The 24,005-nt window shown below is 42.2% G+C and overlaps 2 protein-coding genes across 5 annotated transcripts in view; one reads left to right on the top strand and one right to left on the bottom strand.

Moving 5' to 3' along the window:
- The window catches only part of CCDC146 (coiled-coil domain containing 146), a 77,439-nt gene extending 64,250 nt beyond the window's left edge, over nt 1–13,189 (top strand). For all 3 annotated transcript variants that reach the window (XM_035322541.1, XM_035322549.1, XM_035322532.1), the window contains 7 exons: nt 29–193; nt 2,180–2,404; nt 3,022–3,250; nt 8,646–8,774; nt 9,680–9,817; nt 11,205–11,453; nt 12,684–13,189. In XM_035322541.1, coding sequence (XP_035178432.1) covers nt 29–193; nt 2,180–2,404; nt 3,022–3,250; nt 8,646–8,774; nt 9,680–9,817; nt 11,205–11,453; nt 12,684–12,887 — 1,339 coding nt within the window. In that variant the 3' untranslated portion in view covers nt 12,888–13,189. The remainder of the gene's footprint in view (nt 1–28; nt 194–2,179; nt 2,405–3,021; nt 3,251–8,645; nt 8,775–9,679; nt 9,818–11,204; nt 11,454–12,683) is intronic.
- GSAP (gamma-secretase activating protein) overlaps nt 13,138–24,005 on the bottom strand; it is a 47,953-nt gene continuing 37,085 nt past the window's right edge. For both annotated transcript variants that reach the window (XM_035322568.1, XM_035322560.1), the window contains exons 25-31: nt 20,727–20,797; nt 20,490–20,584; nt 19,024–19,143; nt 17,708–17,769; nt 15,680–15,784; nt 15,419–15,512; nt 13,138–14,639 (exon numbers count right to left, since the gene is read on the bottom strand). In XM_035322568.1, the coding sequence (XP_035178459.1) occupies nt 14,539–14,639; nt 15,419–15,512; nt 15,680–15,784; nt 17,708–17,769; nt 19,024–19,143; nt 20,490–20,584; nt 20,727–20,797 (648 nt within the window). In that variant the 3' untranslated portion in view covers nt 13,138–14,538. The remainder of the gene's footprint in view (nt 14,640–15,418; nt 15,513–15,679; nt 15,785–17,707; nt 17,770–19,023; nt 19,144–20,489; nt 20,585–20,726; nt 20,798–24,005) is intronic.

Below are 24,005 nucleotides of genomic sequence, written 5' to 3'. Positions count from 1 at the left end.
AATTCTTTTACACTTATCTTTTCTTCAGGCTCCAAGGATTTGCTAAAATATATGATGTAATCCAAAATGAAAGGAATAAATGTATAAATTTGGTGCATACAGCTCAGCAGAAAGCAACTGAAATTAGAAACCGGGTAAAATTGATAGGAAATGAAATAGAAACTTTAAGGAATACTGTTATAACCAAAGAAAGGTGAGTTTTAACTAAGCTATAGATCACAATTATAAAAATAGGAAAGAATTACAGAAAATCCTAAGGGATGATCCAATTTAACTTCAACTACACCTATTTCTTCCTTGACAGCTGATAGCCTGATTTTTAACAAAAACAAAAATGTTGCAACACCCTTACATAATCTGCTCCAATTTCATATCACCCTAACAATTCACAATTAGGCTGGGCATGGTAGGGAAGCATTTTTGAAGTTTGTCTGGCATCTGTCTCACTTTCCTAACCTTTGAAGGGAGAAACTGTCACTGCACTTCTTTGTATCACAGTTCGCAAGCCTCTGACATCTGAATAAGAACAACACTGTTGTACTCTTACTTGCTCATCCCTGGGCAAAAATGAGGTCCAAAACATAAGCAATTCCACAGCAGGCTGCTGCATGGGAGTCACAAGCTAGTAACATCACTGCCTAATTATTAAACTAGAACTAGGTTTCTTGGTTCAAATTCAAACTGAAGTCTATAAGGATAACATCTCAGATCATACAAAACATGGTTTCGACTTCCAGACAATCCTAATCAAAATGAAAGTTTGCATTGATAGCACAGGGAGAGGAGCAACAGCTGGGGTGTGATTCTATATCAGGATCACTGTTTAGTGGAGATGCCTTTTTGCAGTCTTTTTGTCATCCTAGTGATGATGTTCTGCTTGGTGCTGTACAGATGGAATGAAAATGTCTCTGAAATTGGAAGCTGGGAAAGCAGGAAGCTAGCAAAGAGTTAATTGTGTATGCAAAGCAGCACAGCCAAAACTGAGTTTACAAATAAATTGTTTTGCCCAAACTTTGTTTTCTGGTGCCAACAAAAAATTGCACAACCAGACATAAGAACGTATTCAGGATACATTCACTCAAAATATATTTTGAATCTGCATGTAACTTGATTTCCAAGTCATGCTGGAGGAAGAGGGAAAAGAAGTGGCACTTCATTGATTTAAGTAATTTCGTTGAAATAAATTCTCTTCATAAATTATTTAATAATACATTGCATTTCTGCAATACTGCCATTCTTTCACTCTCAAACTTGCTTTACAAAGGTTTAATTCAATACAGTAATACCCTCTGGACCTGGAAAGTGTTATACACACAGGCAAAATGAACCAGAAAGAAGCTCACAGCTTTGCATGGAGTAATTCAGCAGCTTAATGCTGGAACCCAGGATGGGAAGCGGGATATTTCATTTGCAGTTCTGTATTTTAACAGGGGACAATGCTTCTTCTTTCACTACCTCTTTCATACTTTGACATTAATATCTTCCCAGTGTAGCTAAAGTAGTATCTTGCTCAAGAAGTGATTCTTACCACAGATTAAATGCAGAAATTCCAAGTTCCTTGTTGTTAGCAAATAAATGACCCACGTGGCAACAAGAAGCTCTCTGTTGAGCAGGGGACCATCATGCAAACGCTAGCAGGGTCTCTTGAAATAATGTGTTCCTTTCTTCGTTTTTAAGGATCTGTAATAGGAGCTTGTCACTGATCTGATGTGATTGTTTTGTTTCTCATTTCTCAGAAATGGAGATTGATAATGTTCTTTCTTGTGTTGCAGTGTGCAATAAACTCGGAGACCTTATTTAAATATTGCTCTTAAAATGGAGAGAAGGACAGGTTTTCTACACACAAAGAATTTGCATCATAGTTTATACTTCTACTCTTGAAATTTATTCCTTATGGCCCCTTGGGCTACCCAGTAAAGAAGGAAAGAGCTGTAGTGCAGGGCTCCATTTCGAGCACTTAGCTGGGCTGTAATCCAGATCTGTTCAAGCTGGAACGAACTCATACAGAGAAGCTGTTCTCAGAGAGACTTTCTATCTCTTGTAGTGTGTCTGCCAAGCAGAGTGACATAGAAGACCCTTTGTGTATTTTAGGAATTAGTTTAAGCTCTGCTTTTAATAGCTGAAATTACTTTCAATTTAAAAGGACTAAAAACTTTCCTGCTTTTCTGTTATGTTAAAGAATACTGCAAAGACAACATCTGAAGAATACAAGTAATGTAGCAATTAAAGACAGTCTCAAAACTGATTACTCCAAGCTTGAAAGAGTTATGGATGAGATGAAAGAAAAGAAAAAGCAACAGCTTCTGGATCTTGACAGACTTACCAATATTATCTCCCGCATTGAAGAGGAAATTGTGCAGCTACGCAAAAAATACGAAAGGGCTATTCAGCAAAAAAATGAGAGGTATACGTGTAAATTTGATGTAATAAAATGTGTAATTTTGAAATTCATCAATCAACAATATTTTTCAACTTATGCGCAAGTCTAATGAGGAATACTACAAGGCTGCCTTACTCCAGTGCTTCATAAACAGCCCACCTCACTGCAGTGCCAGTGCTGCTGTGCATTTTACAGGTGTTTGTTGTTTCTCCATAGATAAAGACAATTGTTCATCAGAATTGTTACAGAACAATACCATGGCTTATCTAGTGAATGCCTGGAGGGCCTGTAGCCTCCTGCTCTGTTTGTACATCTCTCGTATAAAAATACAGTTGTAGAAGTCTCTGATCCTGTTAATCCACTTTAAAAGGAATGCTGACGGAAGCCAGAAGAGCTTCAAGAATTGTATGAAACACCAGGGTAACCTTTGCAATTGTGTGTTCTCTAGTTTTCACATTGTAATAATTTTATCTATTTAAAGTGTCGTAATTATATTAAAATAGTATTTGTGAAAATTTGGTACATTTTCCTAGGTTATTACTATAATCTTTCAAGCTTGCCAGTTATGTTCTCGAATGGAATACATTGAATAGGAGCCAAAAATTTTTAAGTCTTACCTTTTCATTTTGGGCTTATTGCAGTGGTCTTCTGCTCAAAAGTCGAGAAGAAGAGGTATGCATTTTATATGAAAAAATAAATATGCAAGAGATGTTGTGCAGAAATGGAGATATTGAGATGCAAGCTATGGATGAAAAGATCAGTTTTCTGAAGATGAAGGTAGCTGAGAAGAAGAGACAGATTAAATTTTGGTTTAAAGCAATACCAAGGAAGAAAGCCCTGGATGCGGATTTGGTGGTACTTCAGATACAGGTTGGTGGGAAAGAAACCTTTACCTTTCTATTTGTTCATTTGATTGTTTGTTTGAGTTATTCTATATTTTAAAACAAAGCACTGGTGCATGTTTTTAACATCAAATTTGTGAGTTTCTAGCTTATGACTCTGACACTTTGCCTTACACATACCAAACACTTCCTGGCTGTGGAATCTCAGCTGGTCCTCCCCATAGCTGTAAATGTCAACATGACTAAAATGGAGACTAGTAGTCATGGGGAAAAAATGGGAATGGAGATAAAATTTGTTAAAACTGTATTGATGCGGTAGGTGGAAGGATGGGGATATACTTAGGTCTTCAAATTCCTGAAATAATAACTCAATTCACACTTGACTGTGAGCCTGCTCTGGAAACTTTCTGCCCACAATGATGCCACATACATTTTCTTCTACACAAAAACAGTGTAAGTTTTAGTTCTAGTTACAACATGACATTAAACAATTAACAAACTGCAGTGTTTGTCATTGTTCTAGACATTCTTTCCTTGCTTTCTGAAATGGCCCATTTACTTTTGACCTTATCTGCAGATGGTAATTTTTTCCATACATACTCAGTTAGTGCCTGCACAAAATCGTAAATTATGGTGTACCATTGCCTTCTGTAATTGCTCGATGGGAGCTGTGACTCACTGTTAAATAGTGCTTGCACTATTCTGTTACTTTTGGTCTTTTAAAGAAATTATGTGCTCTGCTAAAAGAATACAATTCTATATAATACCTTACACAAGTCATACCCCAAAGAACTGTACAGTGCAATTACAGATTTCAATGATGGAGAGAGTACAAAAAAAAAGTGATAGACTGAAGAAAATAAGTGATGCTTAAAGGTAAGACTTAGAATGAGACTGAGAGTCACAGAGGCAAATGCAGTAACGACAGGCAGATAGTTTCTGTGAACTGAGAGTCAGTAACGAAGCTTTGATTTGTGTTCTGCATTCCTGAAACTTTCTTCTTTGTGATGGTGGTTCGTGTGAAGTCACAGTTAAAGAGAAGCTGCTGATACAGGCTCTTTATGCCTTTATGCAATAAGAGTGTAAAATTAAAAAGTAGGAAAATAGTGTTGGGAGGCACAGAGTAGTCTCAGTAAATGTTCCCAAGTCAAAGATTAATCACAGTTGTGATTGTTGTTCACTGACAAATCAAACAATCAGTTCTCAGCTTTTTTTAATGTAACTAAATACTGTGGTTACTGAAGCCGTACTCCATGGTTCGAAGTGGCCACGAACACAGCCATCTCCTTGTGCTCAGCCATTCTAGCGTTAGTACTGTTCCTCCTGCTGGCAATAGCCATTACATCTAGTGAGAAATGGTTTCAAACCACTTGGCTTTATCTCCATGATTCAAATAAAAACCATAAGCCCAAATCTGAATTCTGGTGTTGGCTGAAAAATTCAGCTCACTAATCTCTATCCTGATTACAGCTTTGGCCCCACGTTGAAATCCAGCTCGCAATCTGTTCTGTTACAATGTGCCAACGTGCTGTGTGAGTCTAGAACAAAAATTTCATCTGGGTCTCCCATATTCCACATGAGCTGCTTAATCATCGAGCTCATGGATGTTCCACTCTTACACTTTCCACCAAAGGCTGCACATTTCCACAAAAGAAAGCAATGCTGATGAATAGATTTTATCTAATAAAGTACCGGAGCTGTTCTAAGCCAGTGCTAATAATGCGAACAGGTATTTCTGTTACTATCAAACTAAAGTGTTAGAAATATTTCAAAGTACTTTATCTGACACAAAGAGTACCTGGTGCGATTCTAAGGTGGTTTTCCATGGGCCTAAAACTGTGTAACCTTTTAACTTTGACTGCACATGAAGGGACTGTTCCTGCTGGCTGAAATAACCCATGAAAACCAGTCTGCCTTCACGCATCAATGAAAAATACTTGGCACTAGTCATTAATTAGTCCAATGAACAGACCCACTGAGCTGGCAGGGTGCTGTAGGTGGCACCTTCATGCCTCAGAGCTAAGCTAATGTACTGACAATCTCATAGAGGCATTTGGCATAAAAATTTATCCAGGCTTTAATAGCGCCTCACAAAAATCTACAGACCGCATCATTGATCGCAGGAAACCAGGGCTAGTGGAAACGGGAAAGGTTTATCGAGGCAATCCTGCTTCTGCTCCTGCATGGGGTTTTCTGCTGTTCCTGAGAAAGCTGAGCTGGTCTTTCAAACCTCTGCTGGTGGAAACTCCAGTTCCCCAGGCAAGCTGTCCCAGTGCATCCTTAACAGATGAAAGATTTTCTTAACCTTTAGCCTGATCCTTTCTTGCTGCAATGTAAGCCTATTGATTTTTTTTCTTCCATCCACCAGGGACTTGACAAACAGATCATTCTTTTCCTCCCTACAGCAGCATTTCATATTTCTGGAATAAAGTTAATCATGCTCCTCTCCCATCCTTTTGTTAGGCTACACATCCCCACTACTTTCCAACAGCCCTTACAGCTAATGTTGCTTAGATCCTTCTTTTCTGTCTTCCTTTTCTATTTTACTATTATTTTTTTCCTTGCAGTGCAGTGCCTAATAGCCATGGCTGAGACTGAAAGGATTCATTTAGGCATCTGGCTGGTTGTAGTTCTGCTTATGTATCCAGGTATGACAGTAGTCTTTCTTGCAGCAGCACATCTTGATTCACGTTCATTCTGCAAGTATACCTAACAACCAGGCCATTTTTTTAAGGTATCTAATCAGTTGACCTGGATTCTGTATTCCTACAGATAATTTTTTCCTGCCTATATGCAGCACCTTGCATGTGTCATTTGATAGAATTTCATTTGTTCAAACCTTTTTTCAGATCATTTGGGATTTGAATCATCCCCTCCAAAACCTTTGCAGTCTCTCTCAGTTTACCCTTATACTACTGATGTAGTACTTTCCCTATATTTTCATCAAGACCCTGTTTCCTTAGCTTGTTTATGAGAATATCATATGAAGCAATATTGAAGCTATGTAGAAACCAAGCTGCATGATACCTGCCATTTCTCATCTACATACCCGTTAAATTTTCATAGTAGGAAATCGGACTGGTTTGGCATGACTGTGCTGGCCAATGTTCACTCCCTCACCTGCCTTCTCTGAGCTTTCCAGAAGAAGCACCAGCCCCTTCACTTTCTCAGCGCAGTCCTTTACCTGGTATGTGTTCCCTCTTGCCTCTTTGTTCTTCAGCAATTCTTCCTGTTTTGACTGTTTCCAGTCAAGCACAGCGAGCCTCTCTTGTAGGGCCTTTTCCTATCCCCTGTATCAAATGCACTCCAAGAAAGAAGGGTGGGCTTTTGGGGGGCTTTAAGGTTTAGAATCTCTTAGAGCTTAGCCGAAGTTCTGTCCAAGGAAAATGCCACAACTTAGGAGAAAATAAAGATTCCTACTGTCGCATTACTTAAGCAGACATAATATCACGGTTAACACCAAATGTGCTTTGCTTCCCATACGTTTGGGTTAGCCTGCATCCAATCAACCCCAATTCATATCACATTGAAAAGTCCAGTATTTAACAGGAAATCTCTTGCAGATTTGTGTTTTCCTGGTTTGGACAGTGTTTGTTCTGCACTAGTCTGTCTTCTCTAAAGTAACAATTCAGTCCTGGAAAATGTGACTTGGTGAGCTGTCCCTGCTCTGGTTAGGGGTACCGCTGCCTAAGGCAAGGTGTTTGCAGCTGAGTCTGAGCGATTTGTCCCACAAAACACCTGGCAGCATTGCTGCATCCTGTTGTTTGTGCTCGTCCTGTTCTCCCGTTCTTCCGCTTGTAATTCTCTGCACTGTTGGGCTTGGGTTTTAGTTGCTTATTAAAGAGTAAGCAAGAGCAAAGCTTGCAGTACCCCTGAAACTAGTTGCATACTGAATGGCATGCATTTTAAACCAAACCATGATTTGAAAAAGAAATTGTAGTTATTTAGGGTTTTTACTGTTGGCTCTTAGATAAAAAGAAGGATCTGCACGATGCTGCTTTGCCAGAAGTGTTTAGAACAAGCGCCCTGCTGCTGCTCCACCACCACATGCGACTACCCGTCAGCTTTCCTTTCGCAGTTAAACACAAATTGTTCCCTTCAGTGAACCAGCCCCGTCCCTGTAGCAACAGCTAAACATTTACTCCGTATTTCTGGTGACCCTTCATAGATTTAAGAGCCAGTGACCACTATTTCCTTGACCGTGTCATCCCCTGTAGCTGGAGGTCAGCATTTACAGCAAGTCATGGGGCTCGTGTCCCGGCGGCGCCGATAGATCAAGGCGGTGTGACAACGCGCTGACAGACAGCCAGGTGTGTATCGACACACACAAAAACCATGGTCAGTCCTGAAAGTCCAGGCAGTTTCAGGGAGGAACTTGGATTTCCAGCTGTGTATTCTGGGAAGCGGCTTTCTCTGGAAGCTTCTCACGTCAGAAGGGTCAGGGAACACCTGTGCTTTGGGGTCACAGCAGCTCCCAGCACTCGGTGTTACCACCGAGTCACGTCAGGATCTGTGCAGGCACTCGAGCAGAGAAAACCTGGAAGCCTCCAGGCACGAGACCTTCAGTGCTCGGCAGCAGGGTGGCGGGATGCCCAGGCTGCCAGCCCAGCAGGTGCTGCCACATGTCCTGGTGGCACCCGCTGGGCTGGGCTGCGTGTGGGGCAGCAGCCAGAGGTGGCAGGGACCAGAGGGAGAAGGAAGCAGGCACCGGTGAGAGTCAGAACCCCAGAATGGCTTGGGTTGGAAGGAACCTTAAAGGCCACCCAGTTCCAACCCCTGCCATGGGCAGGGACACCTCCCACCAGACCAGGTTGCCCAAAGCCACATCCAGCCTGGCCTTGAGGGCCCACAGCCTTCCGTGGGGCTTTCCTCCCTCCTCTAGATAGAGCAAAAACTCTCTGCACCCCCCCAAGCAGCCGAGCTGCCCTCCCACCCGCAGGCAGCAGTCACAGAGCGTGGCTCTCAGCACAGCCCTGGCATGGCCTGAAGGACATAGGAAGGACATGGTTTGGGACAAACCAGCTACAGTTTTCATCCAGACCACCCAGAAGAAGCTGAAGGTATCAGCTTCCCCCAGGACCACCTTTTTCTAACTTTACAAAGACATTCAGGAGGTAAATAAATCCCCATTCATTAGCGATAGGTCAGGAGAATGCTGTACGTCCACCTTCCACCTCTGGTTTTGTAGGGAAACTTTCAATTCTGACCAGCATCATTTTGCATCCCAAACACTCACCCAAGGCTGGAGCCTTGCTTCCAAGACCAGGCACAGCCAGGGAGCGTGGCTGAGCCGTGTGCCCCATCCGTGTCATTTGCAAACCGCACAGCAACTGCAGGAAATCAGACACACGGCGACCTGCACCTCTTGTCACAGAGTAATAACGGGGCTGCACAAAGAACTGCTGTGGGTTTTTGTTTGCTAGTATTCCCAGTGCAAGGACAGGACCAAACAGATGGAGGCAATCTTTGCTGACCCTGCGACTGAGGGCAGAAAGCGAGACCTGGGAGGGACGGACCCATCACCACCCGAACTGCTAAAGAAGATCGAACAGGTAGCATCATCTGCTTCACAATTGCTCACACTTTGATTGACCTTATTTAGAAAAAGCAAATGTTTATGTCTAAAATAAACATTCTGTAAGAGGAATTAATATATTTATGACTGGTTAGCAGGAACTCCCAGGATAAATGGATGGGGGGCATTTTGACTTCCTCCAGCAGAGGCCGACAGGCTCTGTGCAGCACACCCGGCTTAGAATCGCCCTCCCTTAGCTGGTTGATTCACATCATCGGCACTTCAGCACAGCCCCTTGGGATGCACTTAAGGGAGGACATGGAAAAGGGGGCAGAGGACAGTAAATGCAAGGTAACAAACCGATGAATGAAGCTGTCCAGCCTCCGCAACTGGCTCTGAGCTGCCCCACCACAGCACAGGTGCTGTGACATGGAAGCAGCCCTACTGACCTCTTATAATCTGCACGTACAACTTAGGATAAAACAAACACCCTTGTCAGGGGTTGGCTTTACTGCTTTGGTTTCACTACAATGAGGAGACACAACATAGCTCGTTCCCTAAATGGCACCAGGCCAGGCAAAGGGCCGCAGGCCTGGTTTTGATGCTTTAAAAAAAAAATAAAAATAAAAAATAAAAATAATAAAACCCTTGCTCTCAGGCAAAGCATGGTAAGGCAGTAATATTGCCAGTGTAATCATCAGTCCACCAGAAGGGACCAGCCAGATCTGGGAGACGCAGAAAACTGAGGAGAACAAACTTAATTTTTTCCCTGGTATGTGGTAGAAAAGGTGAAAACCTCAGGAAAATGGCTGGTGGCGAACATGGCTGTTGGCCGGTATTAGTTCAGGAGCTGTCAACTCTCTCCAGACAACCCCAAGAACTCCTCCTGCTGCACCTTCCCCTCCCATTTACCCGTGTTGTGTGTATTCCTTCTCGCTACAGCTAGAGGTAGAGCTGGTACAGAAAGAGGAGAGGCTGCTGGAGACAGATTTTCTCTATGACCACGTTTCCCGGCTAACAGCCAGAATCCGTGCCGCAGCAGCAGACGGGCAGCAGGACACGCTGCTATTGGCGACAAAGGTAAGAAGGGGATTGCATGCTCTGCTTGCTGGCCTACATGAACCAAAATAACTGGGCAAAGGTCAGATGACTTGCTTGCAAATTACAAAACTAGTGGCTGGAATTATTAATAGGCAAATCACGCGTTAGTCGTAAAAAATTAGACATTTGGTAACAACAGTAATGTGGGCCTAGCAACAGCATTGGGGAATGTTCCTTTTAGAAAGAACGTTGCATCATAAATATATTTTGGTGCAACATCTATTAGTTATTTCTCAGGTTGAATGCTTGCAAACTTGGAAGAATCCTCCTTTTGAACGTTTACTTACTGGTCTTTCCATAACAAACACAGTAACAGCAAACAAAAACAGGTTAAAGCCAGGCAAGTCCCATATTGTCCCCAACACAGAAGAAGATAGATGTGGTAACTGGCTCACAGTTTTTGTTATTTAAGGAGAACTAACATAGGAAAGAAATACAATTTTCAGTGCAGTTACTTTTACGTATCTATAGCTATTTCCTTTTAGTTGCCAGTAGCATTATTTGGGGAAGAGCAAAAATCCTCTCACCCCCACCTCCTTAATGAAAAATAGAGCTCAATGAGAAAGTGAGGTAATTAATGTAAAACAAGGCCAAAGTTGACTTTTTTTTTCTTAGTTGGTAGGTTTGGCACTAGGAGGGGCTTAAATCAAAACACATCTTCAGAGCAAGTCTTTCATTTTCTACAGAAAGGGAAATAACATGGGTGATATTTGTCTTTGTGACATTACGGCCACTGGCTAATAAATTACTGTAAAAAAATACTGTAAAAATGGCAGTGTGACAAGCGTTCAGTTGCTCTGGCCCTCTCAATACTCTATCAGTCACTTTAAGAAGAATATTCTGAGTTTGGTTTTGTTTTGGATTTAAACTCACCTCCAGTCCGAATCAAGGATTCCCATCTTGTTCCTTTTCTGTCCATCACCCTGCTAAGGATAACTTAACAACCCACAGCACAGCTGTGTCCACGTTATCACTGAATTATCCTGTAGGGATCAGGCTTCTTACACCTCTTAAGAAAAAGGTAATTGTGCACAAGCTCAATCAGAATCTAGGTTTTCTATCTGCCTTTGAGATAATGGAAATTTTGGCACTCAGCTGGAAAGGGCAGATTACAATTACAAACGCGCTTTCTCATTAACTTACATTGGAGTAAATGGGACTTTTTATGCTGCTGGTTTCTGTGGTTCAGAGTGTACATAGGAAACAAAAACATACTGTTTCATTAAATTATTTTTTAAGTATAGAACTGGGTTTTTTTTGGAAACTGTCAAGTTGGACTTTCTTCACATACCTTGTACTTACTGAAGCATCACATCCAGTAAGTGTCTAAAGGGAAGACCTAAAATGTAATTGTCACTTATTCCAGATAAGTGAATTACGGAAGAAGATTAAAGACAGAACCCAGAAGATGATGGCTCTTGTTGCAGAGTTATCCATGAAGCAAGCACTTGCCATTAAACTCCAGCAGGAAATGAGAGACAAAGAACATTTTTTGATGACTGTTTCAGCAAGGATAGACCAAGGCCTTCCTCCTCCTAAGGAGACAGAAATTGAATGGTTGAAGATTTTACGTAATGAGAAGCTGTATAAAGAAGCAGCTGAAGCCAGAGCTAGAGTAAGTTTTTCCTCTGTTAGAGTCAGGTCTTCAGCTTCTCCTCTTTCACTGCTCTAGCTCATCTTTCTGATAAAGCTGTGTTAACTCCCCACATAGCTGTGTGCTGACAACCAGAGATCCAGGGGCTGGTGGGGATGATGGTATGGACAGGGGCAACTACAAAAGAAGCACCCTGGGGATTTGTGTAATTACAACTACAGTCTGGCACACCACTTAGAAGTGGTGTGAAACCTTAGGAAGATAATACATGACACACAAAGGAAGATCTTCCATTACTGAAGTGATTTATGCAACATTTTGGGACAATGGGTAAGATAGCCATCAGTGAAGTACCACTTTTAAGTTGATGTAAAGCCACAAAAGGTAGGGCTCAAGGTTCAGAACTAAGTTTAGCATCCTCCAGATGCAGTGAACAACAGAAGTAGCAAGAAATCAGATTGGGTAGCACATCAAATAGTGCTTCCAATTCTACCCTGCTGGCTGCAGTTGAGATCTCTTTGAGTCTACCACCAAGCCCTGAGCAGAAAGCTCCCAGAAAAGAAAAAGTCATAGATAACTGAAATGTGTGTAATTGAGGGAACTCCTGCAGGGAGTGAGCTTTGCTATATGGATCCTTCATTCCATCACTCCAAGGAAATCTGAAAGGAGCACATAGCTGGGAGAGGAATACTCAGTGCATACATTTAAAGAACCCAAAGTCACGCAGAATTGCTGCAGTAAAACTGGTTTAGAATAAGAACCCTCTGTCATTAATGCTTCTCCTCCTGCTATGACTCAGTTTCCTTTCAGTGCTGCAGACAAAAGCTTGCTGCAGTAACAGTTCTCAAGAACAGCTGCTGTCAGCATAAATACAGCCTGGGTTTTGAAGCATCAGAACTACTATCTTGTTCCTGAGATATTTCTACATATTCTACATATTCCTACATCTGCATTTTTGCATATTTTGCATATTCGCAATTTCAGCATATTTCTACAATTTTTTATATGTTCATGTAACCCGTCTTCTCAATAATAAAGGCATGACATGTTCAAACTATACAGTATTTATTAAAAGGACAAGCTCCCATCTACATGGTCAATAAATCATGCTTCTTTTCAACAAACAACACTCACCTGTGTTTCCTAAGGGTCATACTAACACTATTTCCTTGTTGGGCAATCTGTATTTGAGCTCAGAAGAGTACTGATGGCATTTTTAAAGCATGTGAGCAAAACGTGTTTCTTTTCCAGCAGGCTGCAGAAGAGGATCAAGCTGCAGTGCCTGGCTGTGTCCACACGACAGCAGAACAGCGCCCAACTGCCTACATCCCAAACGATGAGTACAGCCTCCCATTGCCACGGCCCTACGGTGCTCTGGCTCCTTTCAAGCCAAGCGAACCTGGCTCAAATATGAGACATTTCAGAAAACCAATTGTAAAGCCAATTGAAATCTGACGAGACAGCATCTGGAGCAGGAGAGGCCATTACCAGTGGTTGAATCTCACAAATCAACAGCATTTATACTACATTGACAGAACGTCCATTTAGCCAAATTCCATACTGCAAACAAAGTAGTACTTAGCAGCAGAAGCATGGCTAAACAGTCAGTGATACAAGTTCCTTCCTTATGGCTAGGAGGAGCCTGGTATGCAAATGCAGTGCAGTATTTTTAAATATTAAGAAAAATAATTATCATAATACACTTTTTTCCAGGTGAAATTTTATTGCATCTGATTACTTCTTATAGCACATTCCATTAAAAAAAAAGGCTAGAAAATCTTCTCTGGTTATTAATATCACATGAACAAAGTCCCCACATCTTACACAAACACACCAGCAGAGCTTTTTGCAGTCTGGGATTGTCAGAAAAAATAATTGTATTGCGAAAAATATTCCTTCCCTCCATGCAGTTACTGAGAAAGCTGTAATATTTCCTCCAGTAATGGCCGTGACAAGGGAATGACCACAAACTTGCTGAGACAGAAGCGTGCATTGAACCCTTTGAGAACTGAATCTTTTTATACAACTGGTAGGGAATGGTAAAGAGGAAACTACCCAGAGTATCAGATGTTAGTGAAAACCTCCAAGATCTATTGAATTGTCAATGTGTTTCAGTAGTTCAGTAGTTTGAAGCTTTGATTCAGTTGTTTTTCAATCCAATGCAGACGCAGAAACCCTACACGTGGGAACTGAAGATTTTCTCTGCATACCAAACCACTATTTGTACTTGAAATTAATGTCGCAGTTCAAAACTAAAACGAAACAACAAAAAAGACAACCCAAACCTGGTTCAGTTATGTATAAAAAAAAATTGAAAGAGAAAACATCCATCAGTTCTTTTTGAAGCTGAGGTTTGAACTGTAACACTAGAAGTTGGAAGGAAAGAATTACATAAAACTCTGTCCAAGCTGCTGTGAAGGTAAATTTCTGAAGATTCTTTTTCTTGCCCTGTATTGCATTCAATATATTATACACATCTTAAAAAACAACAACAAACCCCGTCACACACACTTTGAGGAGATTACATTCTGTGCTAATTATAAAAACAAATATTTTAGAATCCAACTCCAGAGGCAGAAGGACCACCTCAAGGAATGAATACACCATCTGGATGCACTATATACAAAGACTCATTTCTCATTTGTTATCCTTACCTATTTTACAAAATTGCACCAGGAAATGCTTTTATTAATCTGAATGAGAAAGAGTGGTCAACTTCTTGCTACTATACAACTGGACTACCTTTTTCAGCATTGTCTTTCTTATTACTGTTAACTATTTTAACATCAATTTCCACAGCATGTTCTGATACCCACTAGTTCCCCTTATTCGACCACTTCAGACCGAAAGCCACAGACATACTGGAAAACTGGGTTTGTGTCAGGTGCGTTTCTCTAGGATTGATCTAGAAGTCAGCACTTTCAGCCTTAATACATTGGACCAAACGCTACTTTGAGTAGCTTCTGTCAGTAATGGTGGCTACCCACACCTGCAGATTGTTTGGCAAGCGACATGACATGTAAATTAAAAAATCAACATGATGAGTTGCGCACTTTTGTGTGAAAAACTGAGTCCTGCAGTTAATGTGCTGTTGAAGAAAGCCGTATCAGGAATATTTGAGGCCCAAAAGCATCATAGTGTGTTTCAGTGCTGCTTCCTCCACAAACCTTACATTAACATGATCTTGTTTTTCATACGGATGCACACCTGGAAGAACACCATAAGAAAGTTAGTATTTGTAGAACTGTAAGCGTTCTTGTGCATTCAGTCCCACGGTCTGTTAAATATCTTGGCCTACAATAACAGAAGGTAAGTATTAGGTGGAACTGTGGTTTTGTTTACACAAAACAGCTACAGCTTTCAGTGCAGTTGTCTGGATGCTCACCCATGGCAGAAACTCTCCTGTTAGTGAGATCCAAGTACATAATATCCCAGATAGAGGAAAGCTGGACCTTGACTGGAAGCTGCTAGGGATTTCCATATGAATTCTACATTGGAGATCTCCGGTTTCCTTGTATGAAGGAAGTGCCCTAACCGATCAATCCTATTTCCCCAAATGGAACAGCTTTGAGATGCCTGTTACTTCAGAGCACCTTCCACCTGAGTGATCTGAACGCTCTTTTCTGCGGTGGAAGATCTGACTGAGGCTGCCCCTGCTTACTGGCTGAAAGCAGTGCTTTAGCCACCACGATGCGTACGTAACGCACGAGCCCTTCTTCCTAGCTGGGCACAGGGCAACACCTCCTACCACTGTGTGCCAGTTTGCCAACTGGATTCAACACGTAGAGGATTTGGATGAGAAGATACACAGTGATCAAGCTCTCTGACAATTGCCATCAGCAGAAAGAACCCCAGACCTGCATGTTCAGACAGCACTGGAGTTTTACAACCTGGCTATATCTGCATTGTCAAGATAGAGCTGAGTATGAGCAAAGAGCACAAAGAGTAACACTTACCAGTCTTCCAAAGTACAGAATTAAAATTACCTTGATTCTCTACCTCTGCCAGCATATTAGTCAAGTAGTTAAGTGGCAAAAACTCTACGGGGACCGGGAGTCTCTCAGAGATAGGCCTGCTACACTGTAAGTAAGGGAGAATGTTTCAGATTAGTTCACACAGTTGCACAGCATTAGTTCACGCAAGTTTCAGCGTTACCTTCAGTGTGATATGGTTGACAGCAAGGTCAGGAATCTCAACACTATCAGAGCAAAAAGATTAAAAAAAAAAAAGGGATTATGTGCTCTTACCTGCCTATTCCCTAGCTTCTCAAGCAGAAGTTTCACATATTTCCGTGCAATGAAATTTGCATTTATTGGATGATTCCAGAACTGACGGACCTTTTGACCAAGAGCCTGGTAAGCAAAAACCAAAAATTTAAAACATGAAACATTACTGTGGAAACTTAGGGGGGAAAAAGGAAGAAAAAAAAAAAAATCAAGAAATCCAGGCTGTACAACAGACTGATATGCTTTTAGACACTGATGACAGAAGGTAAGATGTCATCGTTTTTACCCACGGAGCCACCCTTCCAGAGCCAGTAGCGAAGAGCTTACAATACGCTCCCAGAACGTGGGGAAAAATTCAAATCCTGGCTACTCAGTGCCCACTGAGCTACTCAGTAAGTATCGTTCATTCTGTCCCATTAACTCTGCCCCACATTGCACGTGCACTTTAATATCAGCTGAGGCTTAAAATGACGGTTTATCCTTTACTACGACTCTGGTTTAGTCTCATTCTTCTCCCAAAGAACAGCAAGGACGCCCCATTTAGTAATGCTCTGGTCAGAACAGGGCTTCTCTCGCTCAGTGGAAGGAAGCTTACAAAAGCAGAATGCCAACAAGGAGATACTGGCAACAGAATTTGCATCCCATTATTTAGGGCACTGTCCTGGGAAACGGTAGAATTGATTCACATTCCCAAAGGCAAAAGACATTCAAATAGAAGTGTCCCAAATCTTCTGATCCTAACCAAAAAGCAAGCAAATATGAACACTGCGAAATTGGTTCTGCCCACTGTTCTCCCAGACTAGATCCATTTCTCTCTCACTTTCAACTGTAGTGAAATACAGACCACTGAAAGAATTCATTTAGGAAATTCTGAGGGGTTTCAATGTTGCTTAAATACTTGCTTCTGAAGTCATCTAGTGAACGTAACCTGAACTCAAAATAGGCCGAGTCACCCCCAAGTGTCCTTTTGGGCAAACAAACTATTCTCTGCATTTTTTCCCAGAGCTCTAAATAGACACAATAAGGCACTGAGCCTACTGTGTGTAGCGGGCAGTACATGTTCCCTACAGCACTCAGCACAGTTCAATGGTGTCCCCCACCCACCAGGCCTGGGGCTGACAGCTCAGAGGCTCCCATATGACCTCAACTCGCCAACCCAGGCCCAAAACAAGAGGGAGGACAAAGCACATGTTGTGGAGTCCTCCTTCCCTACCCCTTCTCAAAACTGCTGCCAAATAAAGAAGCCCTTGTTAGGGGAAAACTGAAGCAGCACTTCTGGCCATTTGAACCCTACGTAAGAGTCCATAATGAGCAAACAATAAGCAGCTTATGTTGAGAAAAGCCTGTTCTACAGAAACAGGGAGGGGGATCCCCCAGAGGGGGATCCCTGGTTTTTCTCTGCTCACAAATGTTGCACTTCCTCAGAAGCACCGTGCTGTGCACTAAGAGCAAAAGGGGAAAACAGGGCGGCAATCTCCTCTTCTGGTGTAACTTTCGAAGCAGCAGAGACAGCAAGTTCCAGCATGTGCCCAGTAAGTCACATGCTGCATGGGTGAGGCTGAGGGATTTCACAGAGGGGGACATCTTGTAATTACATAACCGCGGGGTTGTGGTGGGATCAGATTTTACAGCTTTTACTGTACCGACTTTTAAATGTATTTGATAAAATGAATAAACCAAATACAGATGAAGAGGACACACATGAGAAAACATTTGTGGATACTAAAAAAAAAAAAAATATCCAGAAGCCTTCTCTAAGCCCCATAAAACTCTTATTGCTTTATGCAGATGAGCACCCATTCTTTAAGCAGAACAGCACCCGTCTTGTCAATTTGAGTCTTGCAGGGTCACTGCAAAACGCTACGGACAGATCTATTATTTAGGTTATCAGGGTACCCTACAAGTTACGAGCAGCAGATGGAGAAACTTTGGAGGTTTGGGTTATTTTTATGTCCTGCTTGAATGGCAGCTAAGTATTCTGTTGGCTTGATCCTATGCACAGGGAGGAATTCCGTACCACTCCCAAATTCCAAGAAATAACAGAGTTACCTCAGGAAGCCTCGTCACAATACTGAACTTCAGCTTTTCATTCTTCTCGGTGTCATCCAGATCTACAAGCAAAAGGAAAAAGAAAACCAATCCCTTCAGCAGCAAACACACAACTAAAACTTTCAATTTCCACTGAAGACATTCTGAAGTAGTATCTCCATAATGAAACGAAATTTTTAATTTTACACAAGGGTTAGTAGGAGAGTTATTTACATTGATTCCACTTATAGAAAGGTTTTTCTGTATATTTGTATATAACTTCACTATTTTAGGTAATAATTTGTACAGTAATTCAAGCATGTTTTTGACTAAGTAGATCTGCCCACATTTTTAATGTTAAACTTACCAAAAGCAGGCACAGATTAATACAAACATTGTGTCCTTTCTCTTGAACACAGGAGAAGCAAGCAGTACAATACAAGAGACCACAGCTGCAGCTGTGATGAAATGCATTACTGCTGGAGAGTCCTATCACAGCACTCCTGTAGCTCAGGAAACATGCTACAGTTCTCCCTTCCTTCTTACCTAGACAAGTTGATTAACATGTGTGCAATCCTAACTGTGCCTGCAACTGCTAATTTGTCCCACTCCCCATTTTGTTCCAAAGCCTCAGACCTCGATCATTCCCAGTGCATGTATCCTAGCTCCCTAAGCCCCCTCTGTGGAAACAGGCTGCTCAGCTCCTGCTGAGAAGAAAAGGCACAGCCAACACAGGATCTACTCCTGATGACTACACGAGTTCAGACAGAACTGGTTTTAACTCCCACCTTTAGGTAACGTAACGATACATTTAGAATTCATGGTGTTTCAAACTCATTTACTAAAAATACTGGGATGCTGGGTCAGGTAGGTTTTTGTTTGCTTATTTTGAATTTTTACTTCCCGGCACAGAGTTTCTACCTATTTGCTAATCCCAGTACTAAGACCACCTTGTTCCAAACTTAATTAAAACAAGAGCTGACACCAGCGAGCAGATTGCCATCCTCACGTGTAAGTATACATTTACATAGATAATCACAGAACCTCCCCCCCTAACCCCAATTCCAGAGTGATCATTAGCATTCACTTTTTAGAAAAGTCCAAAATGGAAAAACGGCAAGCTCAAATTCTCCCCAAACAGGTATTTCATCTACTTCAGTAGTGCTCAATCATACAGTACAAGCCTGAACTTTCTCCTCTTAGCTAAGCAACACCCTCAGATACACCCCGAATGTAACAGCAGGCTGGCAGAAGAGCCGAGTCCCCTGGGCAGTATACCCCATATCTGAGTCTGAATGGCTGCAAGGACATCGCTCCCCATCAGAAACTCACCGTACCTTTCAGCAGTTTCCCAACACACGTTTCTGTCAAATGCAGAACTCCGTTGTCGATATAGTGTAAGAGAGTGTGAAGAGGGAGACATCGAACACCAAGTCCCAAGTGCAGAGTGTGAAAGCCTATGGAAGAGAGACAAACTTGTTTGGAACTTTTCTTTTTCAACACTTTGTATTAGTGACTAGAGTTACTCTAGCTAAAGCCAACACTCCCCTAACTTCTAACCATTTTGAGTTAGTGAGGAAATCAGTTCATCAAAAGTCACGTAGGCATCCTCTAAGCCCCCTCAACAACAACCCTGTCAGGAAAAAGAAAGCTGAGGGGCCTGACGACAGGCATTTCAGGCATTAAATATCTCCAAGCTGTTGGCTTATATCCAAATTGTGCCACTAATTTGTCTTTTATCTCCTTTCCTCCCGGTTAATCAAAATCTGAGGCTTCACCAGCTCTGTATGTGGCTGCCACCCACACATCTCCACAGGCTGTGTTAAGACTTGAGTTTCCCACTGAGCATCAGCCAGATGATGGTCTTGCACCGCAGGACACCGTCACATGGCAGCACTTGCCCCTACACAGGGTAAGTTTGAGGTTCACCAAAACCACACCAAAACCAGCTTCACAGATTGAAGACAGATCAGAAGATGCAAAGTAGAAAAAGGTTCAAACAGAAGCAGAAAGCAGAAACAGACGGGAGGGTATTTTTTTCTGATCGCATTCAGAACACCCTCCTATCAGTTTCTGCCATTCTGTAGTTACAGCTAGGCCTTGGCCCTACAGCTAACAACACGACAGCAAGCTCAATCCTCCTGTAAGAGCCATTAGAAAGACTAATCCTTTTAATCCTTAAAAGGATTCAAATCCAGTCTAAATCTAGAGTGTGGCTGTAAATTCCCTGTCTGTGTTGACAAGTGCAGCAACAGAAAACCTCAACAGTCAGTGTTAAGTCTTTCCCTAACAAAAATAAACAAGTGCTTTGAAAAGACTAAGCGATCAGGAGGAGCTCTAGGAAACTGATGTCTACAGTTACGATCAACTCCTCCAGCAAGGCTGGGGACAATCCTTTCGGGATAAAATTGAATAATAGAGCAACAGTGTAAGGAAAAAAACACCCTGGTTTTGCTCCAGGATAGGATTTTCCCTTGTAGCTCTTGACACTTAAGTCCAGTTATCCTAAATAAATAAATAAATCATAGCGAAAGAAGTTTAAATCTTAGTTCTGAGCTAGGGCTGTGCCCAAGCGCTCCACTGGAAGCTGAAAATGGAGAACTACACCTCTGATGTTTTGTCTCTGTGGTAACTATCCAGTTTGGTTTCGTTTCACTTGCAACACGTTATGTCTAACTCTCTTGAATTGATTTAAATACTGTCAAAGCAAACCTGGCACACATGCAACTAAAGCTCTCCTGGGAGGAATTCATAGCCCAGCTTTCCTCACACAGGGGTTAAAACAGCAAAACACAGGACTTACCAGGAGGTAAAGGCATGCACATGCCATTTGCAGCTTCTAGAATTCGACTCATGATATGGAACACAGCAAACTCTGCTGCACTTCCTCTCTTGTCACTATTTAACAAAATAGCAACGTATTAGGAACCTGAAATACCCCCGTCTCCTGGTAATAAAGGCAAGTACTGCTGAAGACCAGAATTATTATGCCCGTATTTTAAAAGGCAGGCTGAAAACTTTTAAGAAATGACTTGCTCACAAGCAGAAGATGCAGGAATGAAGCTGATATCTCTTCCAGACTTCTTTCATTATTCGATGCACCAGATTCAGCTAAAACAACAAAGAAGATTGAACATTTCTAGCAGTCTCTGTACAGGAGGTCCTTAGCCTTTGTTTATTTCACACACCACTTTAGATCATAAACTTATCACGGGACTCCTCCCACTAAGATTTCAGCATTTATCTTTTGTTCCTGGAGGCTTAGAATGGTTAATTGATTAAAATTTGAACCGTAAGTGGATCGCCCTATTCCAGAAGTTTAAAGTGCTCCCAGCTCATCCAAGCATTATGCAAGACACACAGCACCCTGACACACCGTGCTTCTCAGCGATCAACTGATCTCACACTCTTGCATAAAACTCTCAAAAAATCTGTTTGCCCTGAAAGCAAAAGCTGTGTGTCCAAGTGACTGAGCATCTGGCAAGGAAAGGTCAGGAAGGAGGAATCATAAATCTAGTCCTGGCAAGGAGGAAAGATGAGACAAGCAAATGCCTCCCTGCCTCTGAGTCTCTACTGAATTTTCTTCTTGTCTACAGTGAATTAAAATGATCTCTTGGCCCACATTGTTGCTTCCTTTTGCTCCCAGGCTATCCTCCAAAACACTATCAGCATACGAAAGCCACAAACCCTGTTCTCACTTGGGCGTTCAAAGCTTTTGCAGCTGAAAGAGAGAAACCATGCACGAAAAGGTTGAAATAACTTCCTCTAGCCAGCCCCATACTGCTGTCACGTGTAACCACTTCCATATCTGTTACAGAACTGGGACACTTCCTCTATGCCTTTTATCTCTGGGCCTCAAAGTGTCCTAATTAATCAATCCCAGGAAACTCTCAGGAAGCAAGCCTGATCCCTGTTTTGCAAGACAGGTGTCACAAGAAGAAATAAGCCCTCTCCCCCCAGGGTGGCCAGAATCCAGGAAACATTTCTCCCACTCTTTTTAATCCCCATAGATTCAACGCACCCTAACCTCTAACTTGTCCCAGCTCTGGCCAAGAGGGTAAAGCAGACGCACAACAACAAGTTCCTATGGAAAGGCCAGAGGTGGAATACCGGTCACTAACACTCCTGAGTGCTCTCCTCTGCGGGGCTGGCCAGAAAACTCCTCACACCTTTTCCCTCCACCCTTCACAGCTTCCTCCAGCCTTGCAGAGCAGACGCGGAGGCAGCGACCTGACTCAGAATAACCTCCTAAAAATTTCCATGCTCATACTTCTGGATGCCACGGAAAGCTCCCATTTAATGTCCCTGCAGAATGGCAGTTTTTCTCCACTCATTTTGCAGGAAACGAGGGATTTCCGGTTTTCAGAGAGGGGTCACAAGAACCACATCTGCTGCCAAATGACTTTCATCTCTGGCCAGCAAAGTGCAGTTACGGCCTCGTTACAGCTGGATCTGAAGATCAGTGTCAAGGTGAGGGGAAGCTTCTTAAACCCCATAATCACCTCTCCTTATTTATGTAACAAAACCACAGGGATGATACTCCAGAATCAGTATTCTATGCTTAAGAATTCAGTCAACCACATGGCTTTTGCAGAACATATAAGAAAGCAACTTCTTAAGTCATCTCCAGCTTAACTATTACAACATCCTTAAATACTGGCATGCTTCTGACATGACACCAACGGCACAGCTCACTTTGATCAGCGACAGTGGACATCACAGAAAACACAGGGAGAGAAGTCAGCTCCCGAACAGCTTTCAGCATACAACCCACAGGACAGCACGCATGAGATAAAGGGCAAGTTATCTGTCTTACAGGGGGAGCACGGGCAGCTTCCTGTCCAAGGCTAGCAGCGTGTCTCTGGTGGAACCAAATGAGAAGCTAGACCAATGCATACAGCAAAACCACCTTCCCATTTCCTAACAATAAGGTTCAACAGGAGGGGTTTTTTTTCCAGTTTATAACCTGAATCCATTTCCCTTGGAGCACTCAAAACTAGCAAGAGAAAACAGGATCAACAGCAAGGCAGGGCCTAAGCTACCACGTTCAAAGTACCTCGCTGTCTTGAAACGTACTTTTTCAGGCAAAGGTGCTGAGTAAACTGAAGTTTCACTAAAGTCATTTGGAACCAGAAGTCCTCAACTCCTATGGCTGGTTCTAAAGAAGAAACATGGAAGCAACCAAAGAAAAGCATCAGGAGCAAAGGAGAAATCTAAGTGCTGCAGTTTTCAGTCCCCCTTCTTCAGAGAAAACTCAAATCCAAGTGGTGTGTGTCTTCTATTCCTCTGCCGTTGAGAACACACCTGATGTCTGTGGCTGGTTATCTACCAAAAAGGTGCACCCACCACAGTGACTTTCTGAGAAATTTCAACAGTTTACTCTGATCTGTCTTCTCCCTGTGCCAACAGGCTGCCTGGTTACTCTGCCCGCTCTTCTACTCGCTGTTGGGGCAGCAAATGGCAAACTTCTTCTGTTATTTCTCCCTTTCCCTGACTCACTGAAATGAGAAGAGTAAAACAGTTTCTAAGATAAAGAGACCATAGGGGAGGGGGAGGTAGGACAGAACATGGACATGTATATACATACTAGAGGCTAGGTGGCATGTGAACTGGTAACCAGGTGTTTTCAGGCTCTGTAGGAAGGGAATTAGCACTGAGATAGTTCATTAACACTACCTCACAGTACTTCTCTGCATACTACTATGCATAGTCCTCTGATAACAGTTTAAGACAGCATATGAGTGGCCGGCTGCTAATGCTCCCATGACTTGGCTGCTCTCATGTAAAACCTCAATTGATTAGTACAATGACTACGTTCTAGAACACCCTATTCTCCGTTACGCCATTGCTTCTGAATGCAATAAAACAATGTTTTGAGAAAACAAATACACAAGCAAAATATTTTTCAAGCCTCTTCCTGTTTCATTAGCTACACATTGCTGATGCTACAGAAAACCATTGGAAGAATCAAAACAATTTCCCCAGAGAACTTCCAAATATTTGGGATACAGAACAGTTGAAGATGTGAGAGTTTCTGTGATGAGCAGAGACCCAAGTCTAACAAGAAAACGGTTTCAAAACATTTCCAAACAGCACCTAGCAACACGTGCCAGCCAAAGAGCTGAAGTAATTTTTAGAGACATATGATCTTTGTTTATAGCAGCTTTTCCAAGAATAAGAAATCTGTAAATGGAGTTGAGAGAATTCTTGCTTTTAGTGAAGTTTAAAAGAAAAAACTGTATTAGTCCTAAAGTTTTACTTGTGGTGGTGTGGGAAGGGCTGAGATTTGTTTTGACTGCAAGATTCAGCCTACAGTAAT

The sequence above is a fragment of the Oxyura jamaicensis genome, chromosome 1 (assembly GCF_011077185.1).
Source record: "Oxyura jamaicensis isolate SHBP4307 breed ruddy duck chromosome 1, BPBGC_Ojam_1.0, whole genome shotgun sequence".
In the NCBI taxonomy this organism is placed as follows: domain Eukaryota; kingdom Metazoa; phylum Chordata; class Aves; order Anseriformes; family Anatidae; genus Oxyura; species Oxyura jamaicensis.
This window is presented reverse-complemented; position numbering and strand designations above follow the sequence as displayed.